General features: G+C 40.8%; 1 protein-coding gene across 1 annotated transcript in view; it reads left to right on the top strand.

Moving 5' to 3' along the window:
* The window catches only part of serinc3 (serine incorporator 3), a 30346-nt gene extending 8092 nt beyond the window's left edge, over positions 1 to 22254 (top strand). Inside the window, exons 3-11 of the mRNA XM_086041028.1 lie at positions 708 to 827; positions 4760 to 4953; positions 6406 to 6485; positions 6575 to 6712; positions 7754 to 7923; positions 9056 to 9146; positions 14312 to 14516; positions 19487 to 19702; positions 21274 to 22254. Coding sequence (XP_085897154.1) covers positions 708 to 827; positions 4760 to 4953; positions 6406 to 6485; positions 6575 to 6712; positions 7754 to 7923; positions 9056 to 9146; positions 14312 to 14516; positions 19487 to 19702; positions 21274 to 21409 — 1350 coding nt within the window. The 3' untranslated portion in view covers positions 21410 to 22254. The remainder of the gene's footprint in view (positions 1 to 707; positions 828 to 4759; positions 4954 to 6405; positions 6486 to 6574; positions 6713 to 7753; positions 7924 to 9055; positions 9147 to 14311; positions 14517 to 19486; positions 19703 to 21273) is intronic.
* The last annotated feature ends 324 nt before the right edge of the window (positions 22255 to 22578 follow it).

The raw sequence follows: 22578 nt of genomic DNA, 5'->3' as shown, positions 1-22578 counted from the left end.
TTTGTGGAGGCAGCAGTTCATTACTAAGATGCCAAATTAGTGAAAAAAAACAAATTCAAGTCATCATAAAAAACTGCATAGTTTAAAAAAATGAACAACAACATGTTTATGTGGTTACATGTTTATTCATGAAGTCCTTCATAATCACAGCATTCACTATAGCAGTGTTTTTCAAACATTTTTGAGTCAAGGCACATTTATTTAATTGAAAAAATCCCGCGGCACACCACCAGCTGAAATTATGAAAAAAGAAAAAGCTTATTTTAACAATATAATTGTTTATATGAGCATTTTTAACATTGAAGAATGACTTTATATTATAACGTCTTAAATAGGAATTAAATAAACACAAAGAAAAAAGTATTTCCTAATGTTTCACATTGATACTTACTCAGTGTGAAACATGGGCCTGTTTGGATAAACATTCGTCACTAATTCGCTTGTCTCTAAACAAAGACAATTAGCTACCTGCTGCTGCTGCTACCTGCTGGTATGGAAGAGTACTACAATGTAGTAAGGACATGATTACGCTGCCAGGCGCTAGACCGCACAGGCACACAAATTAGATAATTAGATCATTTCTCAAACTCATGTGTGGCTACTTTTCTTGGAATAATGTTTCATCCATTATGTCTATGATATTGACAACATTGAAGTATTTTCCCATGCTTATGAAATGATCTTTTGTCTGGTTATTTGCCCTCTAGGCACAATGTTTGTGTAGGAATTCCACGGTGACCAGGATTATTTATGCTTGGATCCTGCTACTGGGGACCATCGTGTCCTGCATCATGCTGTCACCAGGGGCGGAGAATCTGCTTAGACGGGTATGAATGTGTGAAAGCAGTTACAGCAACAAAACCATTTCCTGACATGTTAAAGATACTTAAAAACATTACCATCCTTACTGTACTGTACATGCATGTGCAAATATCTTACCAATAAATGAGAATGGTAGTACTTAAAAATAAGTCTAAATCTAACTTGAAAAAATAAATAAATGCACAAATATATATGTTGTAACAAGGAACACAACATGAGACCGGACAGCTTGTTGAAGAGAAAAACATGTGCAGGGCTCCCACTAATTCTAACAACTACAGTCAGTGAAATGGTGAGCTGCACTGTGTATTTGTTTTTATTTGTGACTGTCAAAATAGGTAGTCAATGGGCCCAATTTTCGTAGTCGGGCGCCAATGCGCCATGGACGTACTGTATATGTGAATGGACTAACAGAGGTGGGCATTCCATCAGACTGACGGACCGCTTTGTTAGTCCGTCACTGACAGACGCCCGGCTTGCTGATGATTGACGAATGACGGGACACTTTTTGAAAATGACAGACTAAGCACACTGACGGAGGTAGGTTTTCGTCCGTCATCACGAACCGGGTCAAGTACTGACGGACGCCTATTTCGCTGACGACTGACGGAATCTCGCGTGTGTACATTATAAAGGCAGGCTTGCTTGAGTAGATTGCATTGACTATATATGTACAGTATGTGGCGGTATGCACCAAAGAGACAGTAGAGCATGTATTGAATCATGTGTTACAGCAAGACAACAACTAATTAATGAGCTAAGAGGTCACAAAATAGCTTTGAATACTAGATTTTACAGATGAGTTATTGGGAGTTAAGTTTTAAATTTCTATTATTTTTGTAGGGTTAAATAGGAGGTTGTGAAATGGTATTTTGAAGCCCCATACACATTTCAGAAGGTGGCAGTAATGCACCAAAGTTTTTTCCCAACCGCTAATAGACTAAAGACGATGAAGAATAAGATGAAGACGACAAAAAAGAAGGTGACAGTCAAAGGAAAACCACTGATTCATAGTCATGGCAACTTGGTTTTGGTTTCCACAAGGATTTAGGATGCACTTTAACCCACCAGGATTGTACCTTTGGCAACTATGTGACACAGGATTCTATCCACAGGATAGAGTAAAACCTTTTGGCATTTTAGGAGTTATAACGGCAGCAAGCAGCCACCGTATGATGTAGATACACTGATGTATAGCGCACTCCATTTACAATTTTAATCAAATTTCCAGAGCTGGGCATTTTACTAAAAATTGAGTGTCCGTTATTCATCATCCGTCTGCAGTGTGGGTTCTGGTGTGAATGTTTGAAAATTACCCAGCCCATTTCTACCACGACAACGTGCAGTTTGCTAGCCAGCTATGTTTACACCCTGAAAATGCATCTTCCCATGATGCCAGAATTTACACAGCGGCTCATTGTACTTAAATTAGTACATTTTATCTGTTTTGTCATTCAAGCTGACATAATAGGTCAGAATGCTAGCTATTGCGGGTGTATAACTTAAAGTAACAGGCTGAACTATGCGCTGTTTAGTAAACAGTTGACTTTACCTGTAAGACCTCTGTAATGTGGACTCACACACCATCACAAGACCAAGCAAAGTGGTGATGCCACGGATGAGCCAGCTGCCCATCTGTCGCTGAGAGGAGTCCCAGTTGTGAGTCTCTCGCAAGCTAGCTTGTGCCTAGCTCTCAGTGTAACATTGACATGGAAAGCCTCACAACGACCCAGTGGGATATACTCCAGCCACTGGAGGTTTTAAAGAGATATATTTTCACGGCTCAAATATGTAGGGATGTGAATCCATAAGAAAAATGCTAGATGTAGTGTGGTATTTGACAATTGAACAGGGCATGGTGTCAATGCATTCAGTGGACATGCCTATAGCATTTTAGAGTTGAAACAATGCCTTGATTTTTTCATAATTTTGAAGCTTTATTTTATATTGAGCATCTGCCTGTTGATTTGATCCGCCTATTCTCCCTCACTTGTGAACAAGACCCAAGAATACTTGAAATCATCCACTTGGGGCATGATCTTCCCCTACCCGGAGAGGACACTTTTCCAACTGAGAGCCATGGTCTCAGAGTTGAAGGTGCCGAGGTGCGAACCGCTCCAGTGAGATTTGAAGATCAGGACTTGATAAAGTCAACAGAATCACATCATCAAAGCAGCCTTGGATGACTCCAACCCTCACTTGGAAGGGAATCCAAGTTACCGCCGGCAATCCGATTCAAACTACACACAGTAGTATCAAACTGCCAATGGTGTACAATGGTGTACCTGCCGTAACACCATCCACAGAACTCCCAGACGGACTCTGTCAAATGCCTTCTACAAGTCCACAAAGCACATAGACTAGATATGGACATGGTCTAACTCCCATGCACCCTCAAGAAACCTGCTGAGGGTGTAGAGCTGGTCCATTTTTTCATGGCCAACGAAATCCGCTCTACTCCTGCTGAATTTGCCTTCCCATTTCCAACTTGATGGATCCTCCTCTCGTGCACTCCTAAATAGACCGTCCACAGGGAGGAAATGCCACGTTCATCTGAGAGGCGCTCAGGGCATACGCAGCCAAGAAGCAGAGAAGCTTGACCTTCAAGTGACCTGGACAAAGATCAAGTTCATGCATGTTGATGGTGGACCATCCACTACCTCTCCAGCTCGGGACACTGACAAACTACGGGGATCTAAAACTCACAGGCCAGACAGGCCCTATAAGACTCCTTCATCTTGACGGCATGCTTTCCCGCTGGTGTCCCAACGGGTTTGGAGATTGCCGCCATGATGGGCACCAACTATCTTATGGCCTGTACTAGGGCTGGTATGATAAAAGCAAATCAGATAAATAAGATGGCCCAAGACCATTAACACATTTATAAACTAATTTAAAGTACCTTCAAATCGATCCTGAAACACGCGGGGAGCCAATGCAGCATTTCAAAACTGGCGTAATGTGCTCCACCCTTTGGTTCTCGTCAGCACCCGAGCGGCTGAATTCTGCAGTAGTTGCAATGGTGAAATGCTCTTTTTCGGTAGGCCAGAGAGCAGGGCATTATAGTAATCTAAACGACAGGAAATAAAAGCATGCATCAGCACTTCCGTGTTAGCCTGAGAGAGAAATGGGCGGACTCTGGCGATATTCTTAAGGTGATAAAAAACAATCTTGGTTACATTTTTAATATAAGGAATAAAACTGAGCTCAGAGTCAAAAATGACGCCAAGGTTCTTCACACAATGTGAGGGATTAAAAACTTGTAGTTTTGGTAATAGTTTCTCTCTCTGACCTTCAGGACCGATAACTAAAACCTCAGTTTTGTCCTGACTGAGCTGTAGGAAATTATCTGCCATCCATGACTTGATATCTAAAAGGCAATTTTAAAAGGTATCAATGGGGGTCCTGTGTCATCAGGGGACACGGCAATATATAGATGGCTAAAAACGAGTGGATTAACACTTATTCCACAAACGCAATATTTATCAGAATGCCCTGTTTCAACTAGTGGGGTTGCATAGAACATATTCTTGAAAAAAAATGTTTGCGTTGACTTCCCCTTAAAAGGGAAATTATAGCAGGAAACAGTTTTTCAATTTTACCATCTTGCACACTAGTGGACATTAGCGGACAAATTTTGCTGCAAACTGAAATGTTCAATGTTCATCCAGTTTATGAGCGTGTAGCTTGGTTTTGACTTCTGGCCATTTGTTTGTCAGATGCATGTCCACAAATGTTGATTTATATTTCACACATTGGCTCTCATCACTGTATGGATACAACCAAAAATGACAATGCTTTCTTACTGCTGATTTGATACCTTGTTAGATACCACATTAATGAATTCTTTCAATGTCTTTAATACAAATGCTTTGATTTTTTTACTGGTTACCTTTCCTTCATAAAGTTAAATGTTTATTACCTGTCATTTGTTTAGATACCAGGCTTCTGTGCAGATGGAGCGGGTTCTCCTCTACCTGGCATACAAGCTGATTTCAACTGTGAACAATTTATGGGGTACAAGGCAGTCTACCGTGTCTGCTTTGGAATGAGTATGTGGTTCATTTGGTTTTCCATTCTTTTGGTTAATGTCAAGAACAACAGAGACCCCCGTGCTGCAATCCACAATGGGTGAGTTCGCTTTAAGAGACCTTCTAGAGACTGACAATAATATCCCTGGCAGAAATTATGCAATCACCAGTTTCAGAGGATGTTCATTTAGCTGTTGGAATTTGTAGAAAAAAAAGCAGATGACAAACATGACACAAGATTTAAGTCATTTCAAATGGCAAGTTTATGGCTCTAAGAAACAGTAAAAGAAATCAAGAGAAACAATGTGGTAGTCAGTAACCGTTACTTGTTTAGACCAGGCAGAGGGAAAAATTATGGAATCACTAAATTCTCTGGGAAAAAATAAGAAATCGTGACAAAATAATGAAAGAACAGTCTAACACACCACTAATAATTTGTTGCACCACCTCTAGCTTTTCTAACAGCTAAATCCCAGAGGCATGGACTTAGAGTGTTAAACAGTACTTTTGGTCAATCTGGCAACAACTTTCTCTGATTAAAAAAAAAAAAATCATTATTACAAGAAATGTTTGACAGTATACAAATCTGTTACAAAAGTCTAACAAAAAGTTCAGGGAGCTCCCAGGATTGTCACCATGTCTTAAAAAGGATAAAGAAAAACTTAAACAATAGCTCCATGTAGTTTTCTACAGTAAATGAAAATTTCAAAATGACAGAAATGTTAAACTTCCACGTATCTTTGTATATTTTGATTTCCACAGTTTTAAATTTATTTATTATCGGCCAGCAGAGTTTTAAAAAAGGCTGATGCCGATATTCGTCAAAAAGTCAAATATCGGTGCTGATAATCGGCCCGGCCAATAATCGGTCTATCCCTAGTCAAGATTCAGTCCATTGGTGCAGGCCTGCTGGGGAGGGGGGGTCAAGCAGCTGTCAGTCACGTTGACGGCGGCATTACACCAGGGGTGCTCAAGTCCAATCCTCAAGAGCCCCTATCCAGCCTGTTTTCCATCTCCGTCCAGTCTCACCATTAGTAGGAGAACACTCTCTTCCTATTGGTCAATGCCGAAAAACCAATCGAAGGACGACGTAGGACATGTCACACTATGCGGCAAGACAAACAAAAATCCTGACATGCCAGACTTTAGTCGTCGTGAAGCGTCCCTGACGCTAGATGACCAATCGTTGAGTAGGTCACACTACACGGGCTACGATGTGTCAAGACAACTCAAAATCGGATACAAGGCACTACACATGTCTGCGACACGTCTGTCGGCTCAAAATCGGGATACATTTGTGTAGTTATATCACTTTAGGTTTTGGTACAATGGAGTGGCTGCTTTGCATTTTTCTATATTTCATTCCAAGAAAAGGCTTCCACTTTGGCTTATGTAGGTTACTAATCCATTCCATGACAAAAGTCTCAAATGGGGAATTGGTGCTCTCATTCAATAATGTACAGAATGTTTTCACAATAATTTTTGCCAGACAAGTTCTGGTTACAGAGGATACTGTTATGCAATCTACCATGAACTTTTTTTTTGTGTGCAGATTTTGGTTCTTTAAGATTCTTGGACTGGTGCTAGTTACAGCTGGTGCCTTTTACATCCCAGATGGGAATTTTACATATGGTAAGATTTTAAAACATAAATGATAATAACTAAGACTTCCAAATATATTTTTTAAAGACTTGGTGTCTCATATGTGGTTGTTGTTTTAGCTTGGTTTGTTGTAGGCTCTGCTGGAGGATTCTTCTTCATTGTGATTCAGGTGGTCCTGCTGGTTGACTTTGCCCACTCATGGAATGAGTCCTGGACGGACAAAATGGAGAAAAGTAACTCAAGGGTCTGGTATGCAGGTTAGTGATTCAGGGGACATCTAACTGCAGGGTTTTTCCTGACTCAGATTGAGCAAGAGGTGGTACCATCCTGACCAAGCGCCATGACCTGCATGTATTCTGTAAATTCATCTGACTCAGTTTCTTTTACAATGAACATACTATATAAGAGTTCCAATAAGAATGACTATTATGACGTTAAAGCATTAATTTATTAAAACTAGAGCCACAATTTTTAAAGTGTTACTGCAAAGCACCAGACTATACATACGGGCGCACATAAACTGTCCCATCCCGTCCCCTCACTCTTGGCTCTCTTGCATATTTTGACAAGCTCCCCTTCTTTGCTTGGCTTTTTAGCTCATGCAGTGTTGAGCCAGAAAGTAAAAAGTGAGGCTTTTCCCAGTGGTTTAGATGAGAAATGTATCTTCCATTGTTCCAAAAGAACAATGACCATCTTTGCTCGTTTTAATAAAGGAAAATTAAGAGGAGACAAGATGTACTTTTCAATGTTATTACAGTAAATGCACTTTATTTATCAAGGCATCCTCGATTGTCCTCATGCGCCGCCGTAAAGTAGAATTTTCTGCGCCGCCGTAAAGTAAAATTTTCAATCTGAGGGGATTTGCCGTTGTGGCAGACGTCCGAATATGCGCAGCACCGCCCGGTAATGCTCCATTCTGTGGTGCCGCCCTCACCACATACACAATGAATGGGGTTGACAACGCTGCAAGTTCAGAGCAAAAAGGACATTAAAAAAGCCGCATGAAAACTGGGCAAAGAGGCGCATGCAGCTCGCAAGACATGGGTTGGCCAGGCCTGATATAGCGCCTCCATAGTGGCGAACGCTGCAACTTCTGTTAAAATACGTTGCTGCCGCAGACATAAATCACGCTGTGTTGAGCATTATCAATCAATCTGGCTGGAGACGAGCACAAAATTAGCTGAAGGCAGCCACCTCGCAATTTTGAATGCAGGAAAAACCCTGTAACTGTAAATGTTACTGCACACAAGCAACAGTTTCTCGGACACCTAAATAATGAGTCTTTGCCTTTTTTACAGCTTTGGTGTTGGTCACAATCCTGAACTACCTCCTATCATTCATTGCTGTTGTATTGTTCTACGTCTTCTACACTAAACCTAACGGTTGCGCCATCAACAAGTTCTTCATTACCTTCAACATGTTGCTTTGCTTTGGGGCCTCTATCATCTCTGTGCTGCGTAAAGTACAGGTACATACACAGCCGTGAAAAAATATTTGTCCCCTGCCTGATTTCAGGGCCATTATCCATGGTATTGTAGTGGCATTGTGATGGTCTGATGCTGCGACGCTGCTTTGCTACTTCAAGACCTGGACGGCTTGCTTTGATTAATGTAACAATGATTTCCGTTATCTACCAGAAAACACTATAGGCAGACATATGGGCCTCTGTTCGTTTCCTCAAGGTCAAGTGCTCTTGGGTTATGGAGCAGGACAATGACCCAAACCATACCAGCAAATCCACTTCAGATAAGATGGAAAAAAAAAACATTAAAATGGCCGACAATTAATATGCTATGGTATAACCTTATACATGCTTAAAAATTCTTTAATTTGACTATTGAGTTCAAAATACAAAAATTGTGTTGCCTTTCGCCCTGCGATTGGCTGGCAACCAATTCAGGGTGTCCCCCGCCCACTGCCCAAAGACAGCTGGGTTAGGCTCCAGCACACCCGTGACCCTTGTGAGGAGAAGCGGTATAGTTATTGAATGGATGAGTGTTGCCTTTCTGAGAGATTATGGTCTGGTGAACTGAAAATTTGTAAGAGAAATATTCACCATGAAGAAGGGGGGCATATACCGGTACTTCACTTGTTCATCTGAAGCTTTAAAGATTTTGTATATTCTTCCCCCCATTCTAACACTTAAATTCCTAACACATTTTCAAATCATCAGCCAAACTTCATATGTCATGTACAGTACACCCATTTTGACGCCCAATAAATGTACTCAAATATTCTTGGTTCATTTCTGAGCTTGCTTAGACAGATGATTCATGTGTGTACTTACGAATAGAGGAACTAACTACCGGTAAGCATTTTTAGACTACCTTTGTTCTATATAGTATTTTGTGTGTAATTTATTGCTTTCACTTGTTATATTATTGCTATTTTGTTTGTTGTAATGTAACATGCTTTGTTTGTGAAATGTGCAAAATAAAGTTGTATTGTATAGTAATTTACTGTTATACATTGCTTGTCATTTCAGTCTTCATCTGTTAAATTTAATTATACATACTTATTCACCATTTTTACAAACCAGAGAGCAGTTTAACATGCAAATGTATAAAGGATTTTTGTTTATTTATTTTTTGCTTTCCTAGGAGTTTCAGCCTCACTCTGGTCTTCTTCAGTCCTCCATCATCACCATGTACACCACATTTCTAACCTGGTCTGCCATGAGCAACGAACCAGGTAAGAATGATTGCTGGGATAAGGTTAGATTTATAAATTGAATCTTGAATTTGTTTTTTTTTATCAATATAATTCTGCCTTTTCCCCTCGGTTTTCTTAATTCTGAACAATTTAGCTCACAATCTGCCCTTTTGCCCTGAATGAGAAAAAAACTGCTGCACCCCATTTTTTCCTTCATCAATATTAAAAAAATAAATAGAAATGACTGTCATGAATTCCACCAAGTACCATGAAATCTAACGGGCATTAATTTGAGAGTCAGTGGGAGAATTGTACCTATACTCCCACCTTGAAACCAGCCTCACTCCTCTTCCTCTTGGGTCTCTTTTGATGGAAAATGTAAAGAAACAACAATGTGATTTTGGTTTGATTTATGGCCAGTCCTATCTGCAACAACCAATCAAGGCCTTACTGAAAATTATGTTACGCGCAAAACTGGGCAGTTAATTCCAAGTGCGGACCGGTCGGACCCTCCGGCCCGGACAGACGCCCATTTTTGGGGCGGAGGACGGGGGGTAACACGTTTGGAAAAGAGGGGTGGACTAAGCAAGGGCGGAAGAGGATTTTAGTCCGGCCCACTAATCGGCCCTCATGCGTGTGACGTGGTGACGAGGCGGCCAAAGTTCATCTAAACCTACCCGGGGAAAGGCTTCTTTAGGCTTCTTTATACTCCCAATAACTGCCGCATTGCATCACGTGATCGACATGTTGGTGACAGGTCTGCAACACATACCGCGCACAGTCAGAAATTGTTGCTGCGTATACGACCCTCTCGTGATCGGTCCGTTATGTCACATGTTGCGATGACGTTTCCCCCGGCTTGTCCCGGCAATTTACTTGTTGCCATGGAGGAGAGGATCCACCACACCAACTTGTTGTTGCTGCGAAGCAAACTAGTTTGGCAGCGGCGTGGGTGTTATGTCACGTATGTGTGTGCAAAGAACCTACACACGCACGTACCACCTCCGCCTCCACCTTCCAGATCGTTTTTGCAAGACAGTTAAATGCATCGTCGAGTCATCTAGGTCCATTTGTTGGAGCAGGCACGATATCCATAGTGTCGCTGTCTTTATGAAGCAACGCCCCCCGACTTGGAATGAAACTCTTAAGACATTTTCAAAACAACATGTGCGGGTAGTACGCGAGTATAAAGTCAAACTGCGACAGCACTGCCGCAGTGACGTGTTCGGGGATGGCGCAGTTTCCGGTTGGCCACTCTGCCCTAAAGCCCCGACCAGTGGAGGGATGCAGTGATAGTTGACTTTATGGAACTTTCTCCCATCGTCCTACTGCATCTCTGGAGCTCAGCCGCAGTGATCTTTGGGTTCTTCTTTACCTCTCTCACCAAGACTCTTCTCCCACGATTGCTCAGTTTGGCTTGACGGCCAGGTCTAGGAAGAGTTGTGGTCGTCCCAAACTTCGTCCATTTGAGGCCACTGTGCTCAAGAACATTTGAGTGCTGCAGAAATTATTTTCTAAACTTGGCCAGATTTGTGCCTCGCCACAATTCTGTCTCTGACCACCTTGGGCAGTTCTTCCGATCTTATGATTTGCTCGGACATGCACTGTGAGCGTTAAGGTCTTATATAGACAGGTGTGTGTCTTTCCTAATCAAGCCCATTCTGTTTAATAAAACGCAGCTGGACTCCAATAAAGGAGCAGAAGAAATGGACAGCATGTGAGTTAAATATGAAGGTCGCTGCAAAGGGTCTGAATACTTATGACCATATGATATCTCAAGTTTTTCTTTTTTAATAAATTTGCAAAAATGTCTAAATTTCTGATTTTTTTCTGTCAAAATGGGGTGCTAAGTGTACATTAATGAGAAATAAAATGGAACTTTTTTGATTTTGGTAAATGGCTGCAATGACACAGAAAGAGAACCATTTGAATGGGTCTGAATACTTTCCATACCCGCAGTCACTGATAGTGTAGTGGTACACACGCCTGAGTTGTGTGCGGGCAGCGTGGGATTGATTCCCGCCCAGTGTCTGTGTGTGCCCTGCGACTGGCTGGCGACCAGTTTAGGGTGTAATCTGCCTTTGCTCGTTGACAGCTGGGATAGGCTGGAGCACCTCCCCGCAACCATGTGCAGGATAAGTGGTTAGGAAAGTGACATGACATGACTTTCCATACCCACTATATAAAGGAAGTCCTCATTTTGCGAACAAGTTCCGTTCCTACACAAATTTCCACGTATCTCGGATTTCACCGTTAAAGTCGAAATTTACGTCAAAATACTTTGTATAAAAAAACGAAAATACATTAAAATAAAAAGCATAAGATGCTGTACTTAATATTACTACTGAGAAAGTGGAAGGAGAAAGAGACAAAGATACTGCCGGCACGCAAACAGACACGATCGAGACACTCTGCGTATGCTCATTGCTCAATCGCTAGGAATGTTGGTCTTTGTAGTACCGGAAGTGCTTGTATGCGGAAGTGCGTTGTTTGGCGCGAAACCCTTCGCAAATACACAATACAATACAATTTTATTTATACAGCGCATTTCATAACAGCTAGCGCTGTAACAAAGCACTTTACAAACAATACAATAAATAGAACCCGGCTCCGGCCTCCCTGTGTGGAGTTTGCATGTTCTCCCCGTGCCTGCGTGGGTTTTCTCTGGGAACTCCGGTTTCCTCCCACATTCCAAAAACATGCATGGTAAGTTGAGTGGACACTCTAAATTGCCCCTAGGTGTGATTGTGAGTGCGGATGTTTGTTTGTCTCTGTGTGCCCTGCGATTGGCTGGTAACCAAGTCTGGGTGTCCCCCGCCTACTGCCCGAAGACAGCTGGGATAGGCTCCAGCACTCCCCGCGACCCTTGTGAGGATAAGCGGTACAGATAATGGATGGATGGATAATTGTGCTCTTAGTACACATCATTTCCACCGAGCTACGATGGTAACATTTAGCAAACGGTCATTTTGTATTTGAACTTTTTTTTTTCATCATATAAAACAAAAACGTGTATATTTTAATGGAGGAATCAAATAGGACACCATAACCCTAATAACTGGTGTTATACATGTAGCATACAAGAAAATTACGGTAAGATAACTTTAAACTCACCAAAATGGTTGTAGATCAATTGAATAAGTATTTTATTTATCCCCGACCGTGTAGAATGTTTCCAAGTCTCCAAAAGTATTTATGTATTCGGTCGTAATTATCTCTTTGCTCTCTTCCCCGCTCTCAGCATCGTACGTGTGGCTGATGCAAGACCCCAGCCAGTGTCTTAAAGCAACAGTACACTATTTAGTGTAGATATATATTGATAGACAGTCAAATTGTCTTTGTCATACTATTTTAATTACTTATTTATCAAAACGGTAGATTTTAACTGTTTAAATTATTCATGCATTTTAATAGCTTTTAGGATTTCACTTTGTTTCTTTATGTGGGTTACAATAAGATGTGAAATGGTATACAATATACATGTTATTCTGCCCGTTGTAAAGTCAATATGTAATGCAGGTTTATAAGCAGCCTTAGAACGCCCTACTGTGGTTGTTAGGTGTATTGTTTGCTGACGTTGAAAAGGAAAGAGATACAATATAATGTGTTAATAATTTCACACATAGGTCACTCCACAGTTTTAAGTATTAAGTAGTAAGTCCCACCCCCGGCCAAACTACGAAACAAACTGCGACTTATAGTCCAGAAAATACGGAATAGAGTGTCCTCATTTTTTAACATGACATTTAACATCCATACGTGTGGATGTGATTCTACTCTAGTAGGGTTGTAAAATTACGCCAATTTTCAAAGTTTCCATGGGAATTTATGGGAATTAACCAGAATTTATGGGAACAAAAAAGATATTTACAAAATTGAAGGTTGGATCTCAACAGGGAACTTAAATATAGTTAGGCAAAATATATTGTAGCATAATCTTGGCTAGTTTTCTCCGGGTACTCCGGTTTCCTCCCACATTCCAAAAACATGCATGGTAAGTTGATTGGACACTCTAAATTGCCCCTAGGTGTGATTGTGAGTGCGGATGTTTGTCTCTGTGTGCCCTGCGATGGGCTAGCAACCAATTCAGGGTGTCCCCCGCCTACTGCCCGAAGACAGCTGGGATAGGCTCCAGCATGCCCCGCGACCCTTGTGAGGATAAACGATATCGATAATGGATGGATGGATAATCCTGACTAGTGCAACCAGATTTAATGCAAGTACATCCTCAATCACATGCACACATTACTACTAACTGCGGGGCTATTGAGGCAGTGCACTCCCACATCACATGCACAGATGATTGCTTAAGGTTAAACCCTGGAGGACACACTTTGAACCCAAAGCACAAGACTATTAGAGCCACACAGTTGAGCCTGTAGATCATATAAAGTAAAGCAAGTTTAATATATATTAATATATATGGGGTAATTACATTTGAACACATATAATTGTTTTACTGTTTAACTTGCAAAAATTAAATAAAAATCTATCAATACAGTAGCTAGCGAGCTGGCAATTGCTGCTAAATAAGGTGTGTTTCATTGCCATTTAAGATGCTATCTTATAGCTACCTCACTGCCATTACGTGAAAGGTTTAGGCAAAAATGCACAACATAAAGAAACTAGGCTTGTCTGTTTTTTCTTTTACAATGTTGAATGGCATTTTATTGAGAGGGAGTGTAGGGGAAAATAATTTCATTTAAAAATTTGAATGGGACTTTTTGGGGCATGTGGGTGTTATTTTACTTTTTGATTGGGGAAGTTAATGTTCATGTTTTGGTTGGTCAATAAAATAATTGGCTGTTCATTGTTCAAGAATTAAAACTAAAGTTCTATACGAATGACTATTGAAACATTATGTTTTTTAATTGTATTAGTTTACATGAACGTTTGCTTATGACAAAACAAAAATATATACATTTATCTTTGAATATGATACAGTTTGTTGAAATTACTCTCAATTTCCAGTTGCAACGATATACTCTAGTACGTGGCTGCTGAAAAGACTGAGAAAACTTGATGATTTGTGCTTTTTGTTCTTAATTTTAAAGACACAAACAGTACATCAGTAAATTAACGTTATTCTATCAAAATATTGTGCTGTTATATTTTATTAGGGTGTGATTGGTATTGCTATTTTAAAAAAATATAATGTAGTAATATACTAATGAGACAATTTTGCTTGTCTGTCCCCACCCCAGACCAAACATGTAACCCAGGCCTGATGAGTATTGTCCAACAGATAGCAGCGCCCTCACTGGCTCCTCTTGAGGTCGAAAACCAGACTGCCGTGGTGGTGATAACTGCCACAGAGGAACCCATCCCCTCAGCGCCTTACCTACAGTGGTGGGATGCACAGAGCATTGTGGGGCTGTCTTTATTTGTCTTATGCATCATCTACTCCAGGTACACTCCCAAAAAATACATGTAAACGTCATGTAAAATCAATTTATTTTGTCATGTCATTTGAAAAAACAGTATACTTTATAAGACGCAAAATAATATTAATATGTTACTTTTCAATTAACATGTTATTTTAGCAAGTCAAATTAAATCTAATTTAGTTTACATGGATGATGCTTGTTATTAAATCGTGATTCAAAATCCAAACTCCACGTAGAAAGGTGAGAGCTGGGATTTTTTGTTTTAGGTTTTTTGGGGGGTTTTGAGCAAACCAACAAAAGAAGTTCATAGACAAAACAAAATTAGAAGTCACCAAGACAGAAGGTCACCATCTTACCATTTGCAACCGTTGTGCACATGCTGCTCAAAAAAGGAGTGGGAAGAAGAAAACGTATTAAACCCCCATCTCACATTTATATTACAAGCTATACAATCTGACTTTCACTTCCCTAATGGTTAAGTTACACATATACAAGTCCTACTAATATAGATAATACATTAGAAAAAATGGTGTACAATATATTACATATAAATACTATCAAAATGATGGTTTGCCTAATTTAAAAATACAGTATACTGTATTTCAACAATAATTACATACCAACGATGGTAATAGAAATAATATATACTAACATGATAAGCAACAACATGCACATACCAACAATGGTAAGAAAGAGCCAGTGACTGAACAGTTAATGCTAAGCCCCAGCCTCCTTGTATTGTGTCCAGACCATACGTTTGTACACTTCAAAGTTAATGGATACTTTGGCATTGCTTGTGGTGTAGGTCTAAACTGTTCCACAGTTTTACCCCACATACAGACACACAAAAGCTCTTCCTGATAGTACGAAATTGAGTGATCATGATCACCTCCACAAAATCAAAAATACCGTGGCGATTGCTCCTCCACTTTCACAAGCTGAAGCGGACAAGAGCATGAATGCGCACACGAACCTCGACTGGTAATATTTCAGACATTTAGCGACGCTAAACTCGTGTCTCAGGAGGGAGAGAGACGGCGGCTTGCTGGAGCCCCCCGCTTCCCTCCCCGACTAAAGGTAGGATTGGGACGGCTAATAGCAGCAGCTAGCTTCAGGCCGTTAAAACAAAAGGCGTTAGCACTACAACATTAGCTTCTTACTGTCTGCCCAGCGTGTGGAGGTGAAGATGAGCCTATGTCTTCATGTCGCCTCGCAAGCAGTCGCGTGCGGTGTCCCTGCTTGCTTGCTTGCAGCCGCGACATGCCTGAGTGAAGCGGCGTGAGAGTGACGGAAGCCCTCATCGAACAGCGAACAAAAAGTTTCAGCGAGGCTGACTGCACAGACGAGTGTGGCCGCATTGGAACGTGCCATTTCGGCTGTTACCTTCCAAATTGGACGGCGCGTTATAAGTCGAAAAACTGGGTCCACTCCTCATCCAAATAAATGTGCACGTCTACTCATTCCCACTTCAGTCTCTGTAAATATCCTGACTGGTGTTTACTGCCTCGCCCGTTCAAACCGTGATCAGCAAAGAAGCAGTGTTTTTTTTTCAAGCAAAGAAGCAGTGTGCGCTCGTCCCAGCCTAAATCTATGTAGCTCTGCTGACTTCCACATTTCCTCATTCTCATATAAATCAGCCACAGAGAGGTTAATCCTTTTGATACGTTGAAGTGGGCATTAGTAGAGATGTCCACATACATTTTGGTGCCAATTGATTGACGTTTTTAGACTTTATAAGCAATAAAAGTACAATGATTTTCAATGGAGAGTTTGGAATCTGTTCCTCGCGTGACTCCGGCCGAACATGGATAGAACGCTAGGGGGCGCGGCCATTCTCCTCATTAACAAGCGGCATTATTCATGGAGTTACTTATTTACTAATTTATCCAAAATGAATGGATAAAAGAGAAAATGGCAACGCTTTTCATTTTCCTGATCAAAAAATATATCCAAAGAACTTGTTAGTGAATACATGGCCATCCGGCCCCACCGTCCCTTTAATGTCAGAAAGTGTTTGTGGCTCCCAGTGCTTTCTTTTCTGTGGAAACCGGGTCGAAATGGCTCTTGAGTGTGAAAGGTTGACGTCCCCTGGTCATGAAGTTGTTAGGGGATTCATTTTCAGTACCCACACATACAAGCATTTTATTCTGGTATTTCAGTTCTTTAGTTTTTCGCGCAGGAGGTAGTGGCAACACTTGAAATGTTTGACATCACCCTTTCACCTGGTACGGATAGTGTAACAACCTCTCTCTGTGCACAAACGTTGCCTTCATTTTCACACTTTCACTATTGGTTGGTTCGCAAAACGTTTCATCATGCATGCATTCATCACCTGAAGGCTGTTCAGATGTTGAGTGGTCTTGCAGAGGTTTTGGGCCACCTTCAAAATGACATGGCAGCAAAACAGACAGAAAAATAGGTGTGACACAAAAAAAATAGGGACACAAAACAAAGGGTACTGGGCTTTTCATATCATCTCACATACATGTTACATTTTGGAGTATAGGCATATTGTTTGTCAAGCAGCTGACATCCATTAGACTGAATGGAGTCAGATGTGCTACTCATCAGTCCCAAAAAAGTACTTGAAGCTGTCTTTGGGCAGTAGGCGGGGGACACCCTGAATTGGTTGCCAGCCAATTGCAGGGCACACAAAGACAAACATCTGCACTCACGATCACACCTAGGGGCAATTTAGAGAGTCCAATCAACTTACCATGCACGTTTTTGGAATGTGGGAGGAAACCCACGCAGGCACGGGGAGAACGTGCAGGCTCCACGCAGGGAGGGTGGGGCTGGGATCGAACCCACGACCTCTGAACCGTGAGGCGGACATGCTAACCAGTCGACCACCGTGCCGCCCTGCTAGAAACCAAAACATGTTAAATACATTAATGAACCGATTGGCCGTGACACCATGATGTCAGACAGAAATGGTAAAGTTTTGCCTACCTTATGATTCCATCTTGCAAGCGAGAAGGAAAATGATTCTGAAGAAAATTCTCATCAACCAGTCAACTTCAATCATTATATAAGGGTGTGGTTTAAAATTCAAATGGGCACCAATCAGGATTGAATCCGGAGCACACCCCATTTTAGCAACGTTTACATCCTAGGCTACACTGGCTGTTTTATTACTGAGTGGTGTTATTGCACCACTGATATTCTTTATTTTAAAACGGTCCCCAAACTTTTAACACTGGTTGATATGTAGTGTACCTTTTTAACACAGGTTCAGCTAGCTTTTGATTGTTTTTTTCTTTAAAGCAAAAATCAACCCAAACACATTTTTTTTTCAAGAATATGTTCCCAACAGGCCCACTAGTTGAAACTCGGCATTCTGATTAATATAGCGTTTGTGGAATAGGAGTTAAGCAGCAATAACCACCCCATTTTAGCCATCTCTGGGGACGGCCATTTTGTCAGTTCTGTCGACTGAAAATGACATCACAACTGCTCAGGCTCAGGTAACGACCAATCACGGCTCAGCTTCAGAAAACCGGTCAGCCGTGATCGGTCGTTACCTGACCCCTGAGCAACTGTGATGTCATTTTCAGTCGACAGAAGTGACAAAATGGCCACCCCCAGGGATGGCTAAAAACGGATGGATTAACTCAAACGCAATATTTATCAGAATGCCTTGTTTCAACAAGTGGGCTTACATAGAACATATTCTTGAAAAAAAACATGTTTGGGTTGACTTCCACTTTAATGAATCATCATTTAAAAACTGCATTATATTTTTACTTTGGGTTGTCTGTCTGATATTTACATGTGTTTGATCTTACTGAGAGCAAGTTTGTTTTGCCAACATGAGCATAAACATGTATTTTTGATGACTATTTTTGTTCAGTGCAGCCTCTTAAGATTATGTGCCCCTGAAAAGTCACTCAGTCACTCGGACTCCATGCTTGAAATTCAGGACTTGATTAATCAGTGCTTACAGCAGTGCCTAGATCATCCAAATTAAACATATTTATTGGTTTAGAAACAAAAATGTCATAAAGCCGGCTCTAATGCTGCATTCGAGGAAGAAGTCAGATTTATCCCACTCCGATTGTCCCAGTTCCGACCTCAAAGCGTTCGATGCAAATGTAAGCAATAAAGATGGCTGATTCAGCTAAATTGTGTTGTTTTGGTTCATCACATCACATTTTGACCTCCAGCAAACATTCATAATTAGTTAGTAATAAAGGAATATCTTCAAAGCATTTCATTAGTTTCACCTAATAACTTCATGGAGGTAGATAACATATCTGAATGCAGTCAGTGCAAATCAGGTTGTGTTATTGTGAAATTATTGTCAAATAACTGAAGTGAAGGTATAAATATATCGTCGCTGTCATGTGAAAAACACTTATCTCCATTTTTTTCCCATTTTCTTATTTTTTACATGAATGGCGTTTCCGTGCTACAGACATCGCATTAATGTCCAAATTAAAAAAGTTCCAAAAATTGGAGTGTTTTTCACAGGACAGCGACGATATGTTTATAATCTTGTAAATGACGTTTTGCCATTCACTCCTGGCATTGAAAAAATTAATGGTCGAATTTACTGCATTTTATCTCAAGTGGTTGCACAAAATAAAATCATCTGTATCCAGATAAAGTTTTTAAGTCCTACAAACACTTGACAAAATAAAATTGAGTAAATGATGCACAGCAGTTTTATCGGTGTGGGGGGCCGCTATTGTTGAATGACGTCACATTGAAGTCGATCGGTGAACTCAGTCCTTTTTTTGTCCGACTTCACAACTCGGACCTCCCAGTTGAAAGGGGCGTTCTAGTGCACTTTTCCTAGTCCAAAGTCATGAAAGTCTGACTTCCCACCTCCTCGAATGGAACATAGAACCCATAGCGTTGCTGCTCTGATGCACTACACAGCAGCAAAGCGGGTGACTGACGTCATAATCAGGAGAAGCAGCAGGTAACTGATAACTTTGTTGTTGCAGTCCTAGAATAAAGTCAGTATGTGTTTTGTATTTCCCCCAGCCTTCGCTCATCCAGCGCCAGCCAGATGAGCAAACTGACCATGGCCTCGAAAGACGCGAACATCCTGGCCGAGGGCGGTAGTCAGGAATCGCTTGAGCAGGAGACACGGGTGACGGCCAGTGAACAAGACCTGGTCCACTACAGCTACTCATTTTTTCATTTCATGCTCTTCCTGGCATCACTTTACATCATGATGACTCTCACAAACTGGTACAGGTCAGTACTGCCATCACAACCAGCCCAAAACAATTTGGGGGTTTTTACAGTAGCAGGCAACAAATTGATGTATGGAGATATTGATTTGATGCATGACTTTATCACAAAAATCACACAAGTTGACATTGAAAGCATGTCCATATCTGATACAGATCAAGGTTATTATTGTGAATGAAAACTAATGAAATAACTAAAACTAAAATTGAAAGAACATTTTCTTTTAACGAATTTTTTTTTTTTTTTTTTTAAAGAGAATTCAACCCAAACACATTTTTCAAGAATATGTTCCCTTCACCCCCACAAATTGAAACTGTGTTCTGATTTATATTGCGTTTGTGGAATATGAGTTAAACAGCAAAATGAACTCGTTAGCCATCTCTCAATTGAAAATGACATAACTGCTCAGGTAACGACCAATCACGGCTCAGCCTCAGAAAACAGGTCAGCCATGATTGGTCGTTACCTGAGCCCTGAGCAGTTGTGATGTCATTTTCAGTCGACATAAGTGACAAAATGGCCTCCCCCAGAGATAGCTGAAAAGGGGTGGATTAACTCTTATTCCACAAACGAAATATTTATCAGAATGCCTTGTTTCAACTAGTGGGCTTGCATAGAATATATTCTTGAAAAAAATATGTTTGGGTTGACTTCCACTTTAAAGAAATTGACTACATTTTATGTTTATAAAACAAACTTGTCACTACAGCGGAAATGTCCCTCGTTTTTGCCTTTTTCAATTTCATACATGATCTTTCGGGGTTTATTTCAACCATACAATAAGACGGAAAGGTGAAGTCGTTATGAAGTTGGAGTTTATTGAACATTTCTTTTTTTTTTTTAGTTATAAACTAACTTTATACTGTAAATGAAAAATCCAAAAGTATTGTAACCCTCACATGGATATAAATGGATTTATAGGCGTCATCCATCCGATCAGTTTTCTTCAGCTGCAATACGATGATACCAACAGCCTGTCACATCAAATACACTTTTGTGCCTGACCAAACTGTCACATGATTCAGGGACCCTCAGATGTGAAGTTATTGCCAAGGTCATTGTTGGTCAGCTTTGAAATGCGCTATTTTGGTCAATCAATCCATTCATCATTTACTAGACTGCTGCAAGTACAAACTATCTTTAAAAAAATGCAAGTCCAAAGGTATTTTTTTGCACTTTACCACAACTCCCGTCCAAAAATTGTGATACTTCTGAGAAAATTATATTTACCCAGAACTGTAAATTATATAAACACATTCATTGGCTGAGTCTGTACGCCAGGGGTCTTCAATCCTGTTCCCCGAGGGCCGGTGTCCTACCTGTTTTCCATCTGTCCCTGCTGCATCACGCCTGATTCAAATGATCAGGATCGTTATCCAGCTTCTGCATACCTTTGGTGAATATCTTTAGTAGGGAGAGATGGAAAACAGGCAGGACACCAGCCCTCGAACAGGATTGAAGACTCCTGCTGTACGCAGTAATTGGCATGGAAAGATCATTTTAAAAATGTATATCATCTCATTTTAGAAACTGTACTTAAAATTTTAAACTTCTGAAAACTTTTTTCCTCCTAGTCCAAATGCGGACTACACCATAACCAGAAAGTGGCCGACAGTGTGGGTGAAGATCACCTCCAGCTGGTTGTGTTTGGCCCTATACACCTGGACCTTGGTGGCGCCCATGATTCTCACCAACAGAGACTTTGAGTGATTTCTGGAGTCAACATTGTTTCACAGAACGCTGCATCTCCCTTGTTGCATCAGTTGTGTTGTGAAGAATGTTGTTGTTATCCTTTCGGCTTTTCGCCTCAGCGGTCGTCACAGCGAATCAATTGCATATTCCTTTCAATTGACGTTTGTTTACATTTGAATCTAACTGAAGTCGGAGGTCTAAAATGAGCTAAATTGGTCTCAACTCTATTCTAAGACACATTGTATGATTATAGTAATTTTGTAACTTTTATGTTAATTCCCATTGAACATTCCCCTTCGCTTAGTTTAGTCTACTATGTCTCTTTAATGCCTTACAACTGTTTAAAGCAACACTGTGTCATGTCAGTTTTTGTTGATTAAGGCGGCGCCATGTGGACAAAAGCGGTAGTGTAGTGTTTTGACAAAAATCAAACACATTTCCCATGCGTGCCAGCATGTAGTGTCGTGAAATCCTGAGCCGTCCTAATAGCGAAAGGAGGAAGTGAGTATGCCGTAAAGCAATTCAGGACATTTGTATTTTTTGGTGTGCCAGGGTTGATTCCATCCTCCTCAAAGTTGCTTTATGCCAGTAAAAACGATTCAGACCCCCTCAGGGCATGAAGTCCCATTCAACCACAATACTTGTAAGTCAATGTTTCATCAAATGAGGTGTGAAAATGTTTTATTAAGGTCGAGTTCTTGCCCAGTGCTGCTTTAAAAAAAAGTTATTTGTACATAATAGACAATTGTAGTCAATGACTGTGCCTACACACATTTATTATCAAACGCTGCTTTTGCTAAACAGTTATCTAATGTGTGTTTGAAATGTGTTGTTTTAAGATTAAAATGTATATGGCTCAATGACATCTTCTAAAACGTTTGACGTATTTTCGTGCTCGCTAATGGTGTAGAGGTACACTTGCCTGAGTTGTGTATGGGCGTGGGATCGGTTCCCACTCAGTGACTGTGTCCGTGTGTGTGCCCTGCGACTGGCTGGCGACCAGTTGAGGGTGTAGTCTGCCTTTCACCCATAGTCTGCCGGGATAGGCTCCAGCACCTCCTCGCGACCAGGTACAGAAAAAGTGGTGTGGAAGAGGACATGATGGCATGAAGTACAGTATTTTCAGTATAGTCATTAGCGCAGTGTTTTTCAAACTCTGTACCGCGGCACGCTGGTGTGATCTTGTC

Source organism: Filicampus tigris, chromosome 9 (genome assembly GCF_054856515.1).
Source record: "Filicampus tigris isolate MCC_2025a chromosome 9, RoL_Ftig_1.0, whole genome shotgun sequence".
Lineage (NCBI taxonomy): Eukaryota > Metazoa > Chordata > Actinopteri > Syngnathiformes > Syngnathidae > Filicampus > Filicampus tigris.
Note: the sequence above shows the minus strand (reverse complement) of the source record. Positions and strands in the feature narration are given on the sequence as shown.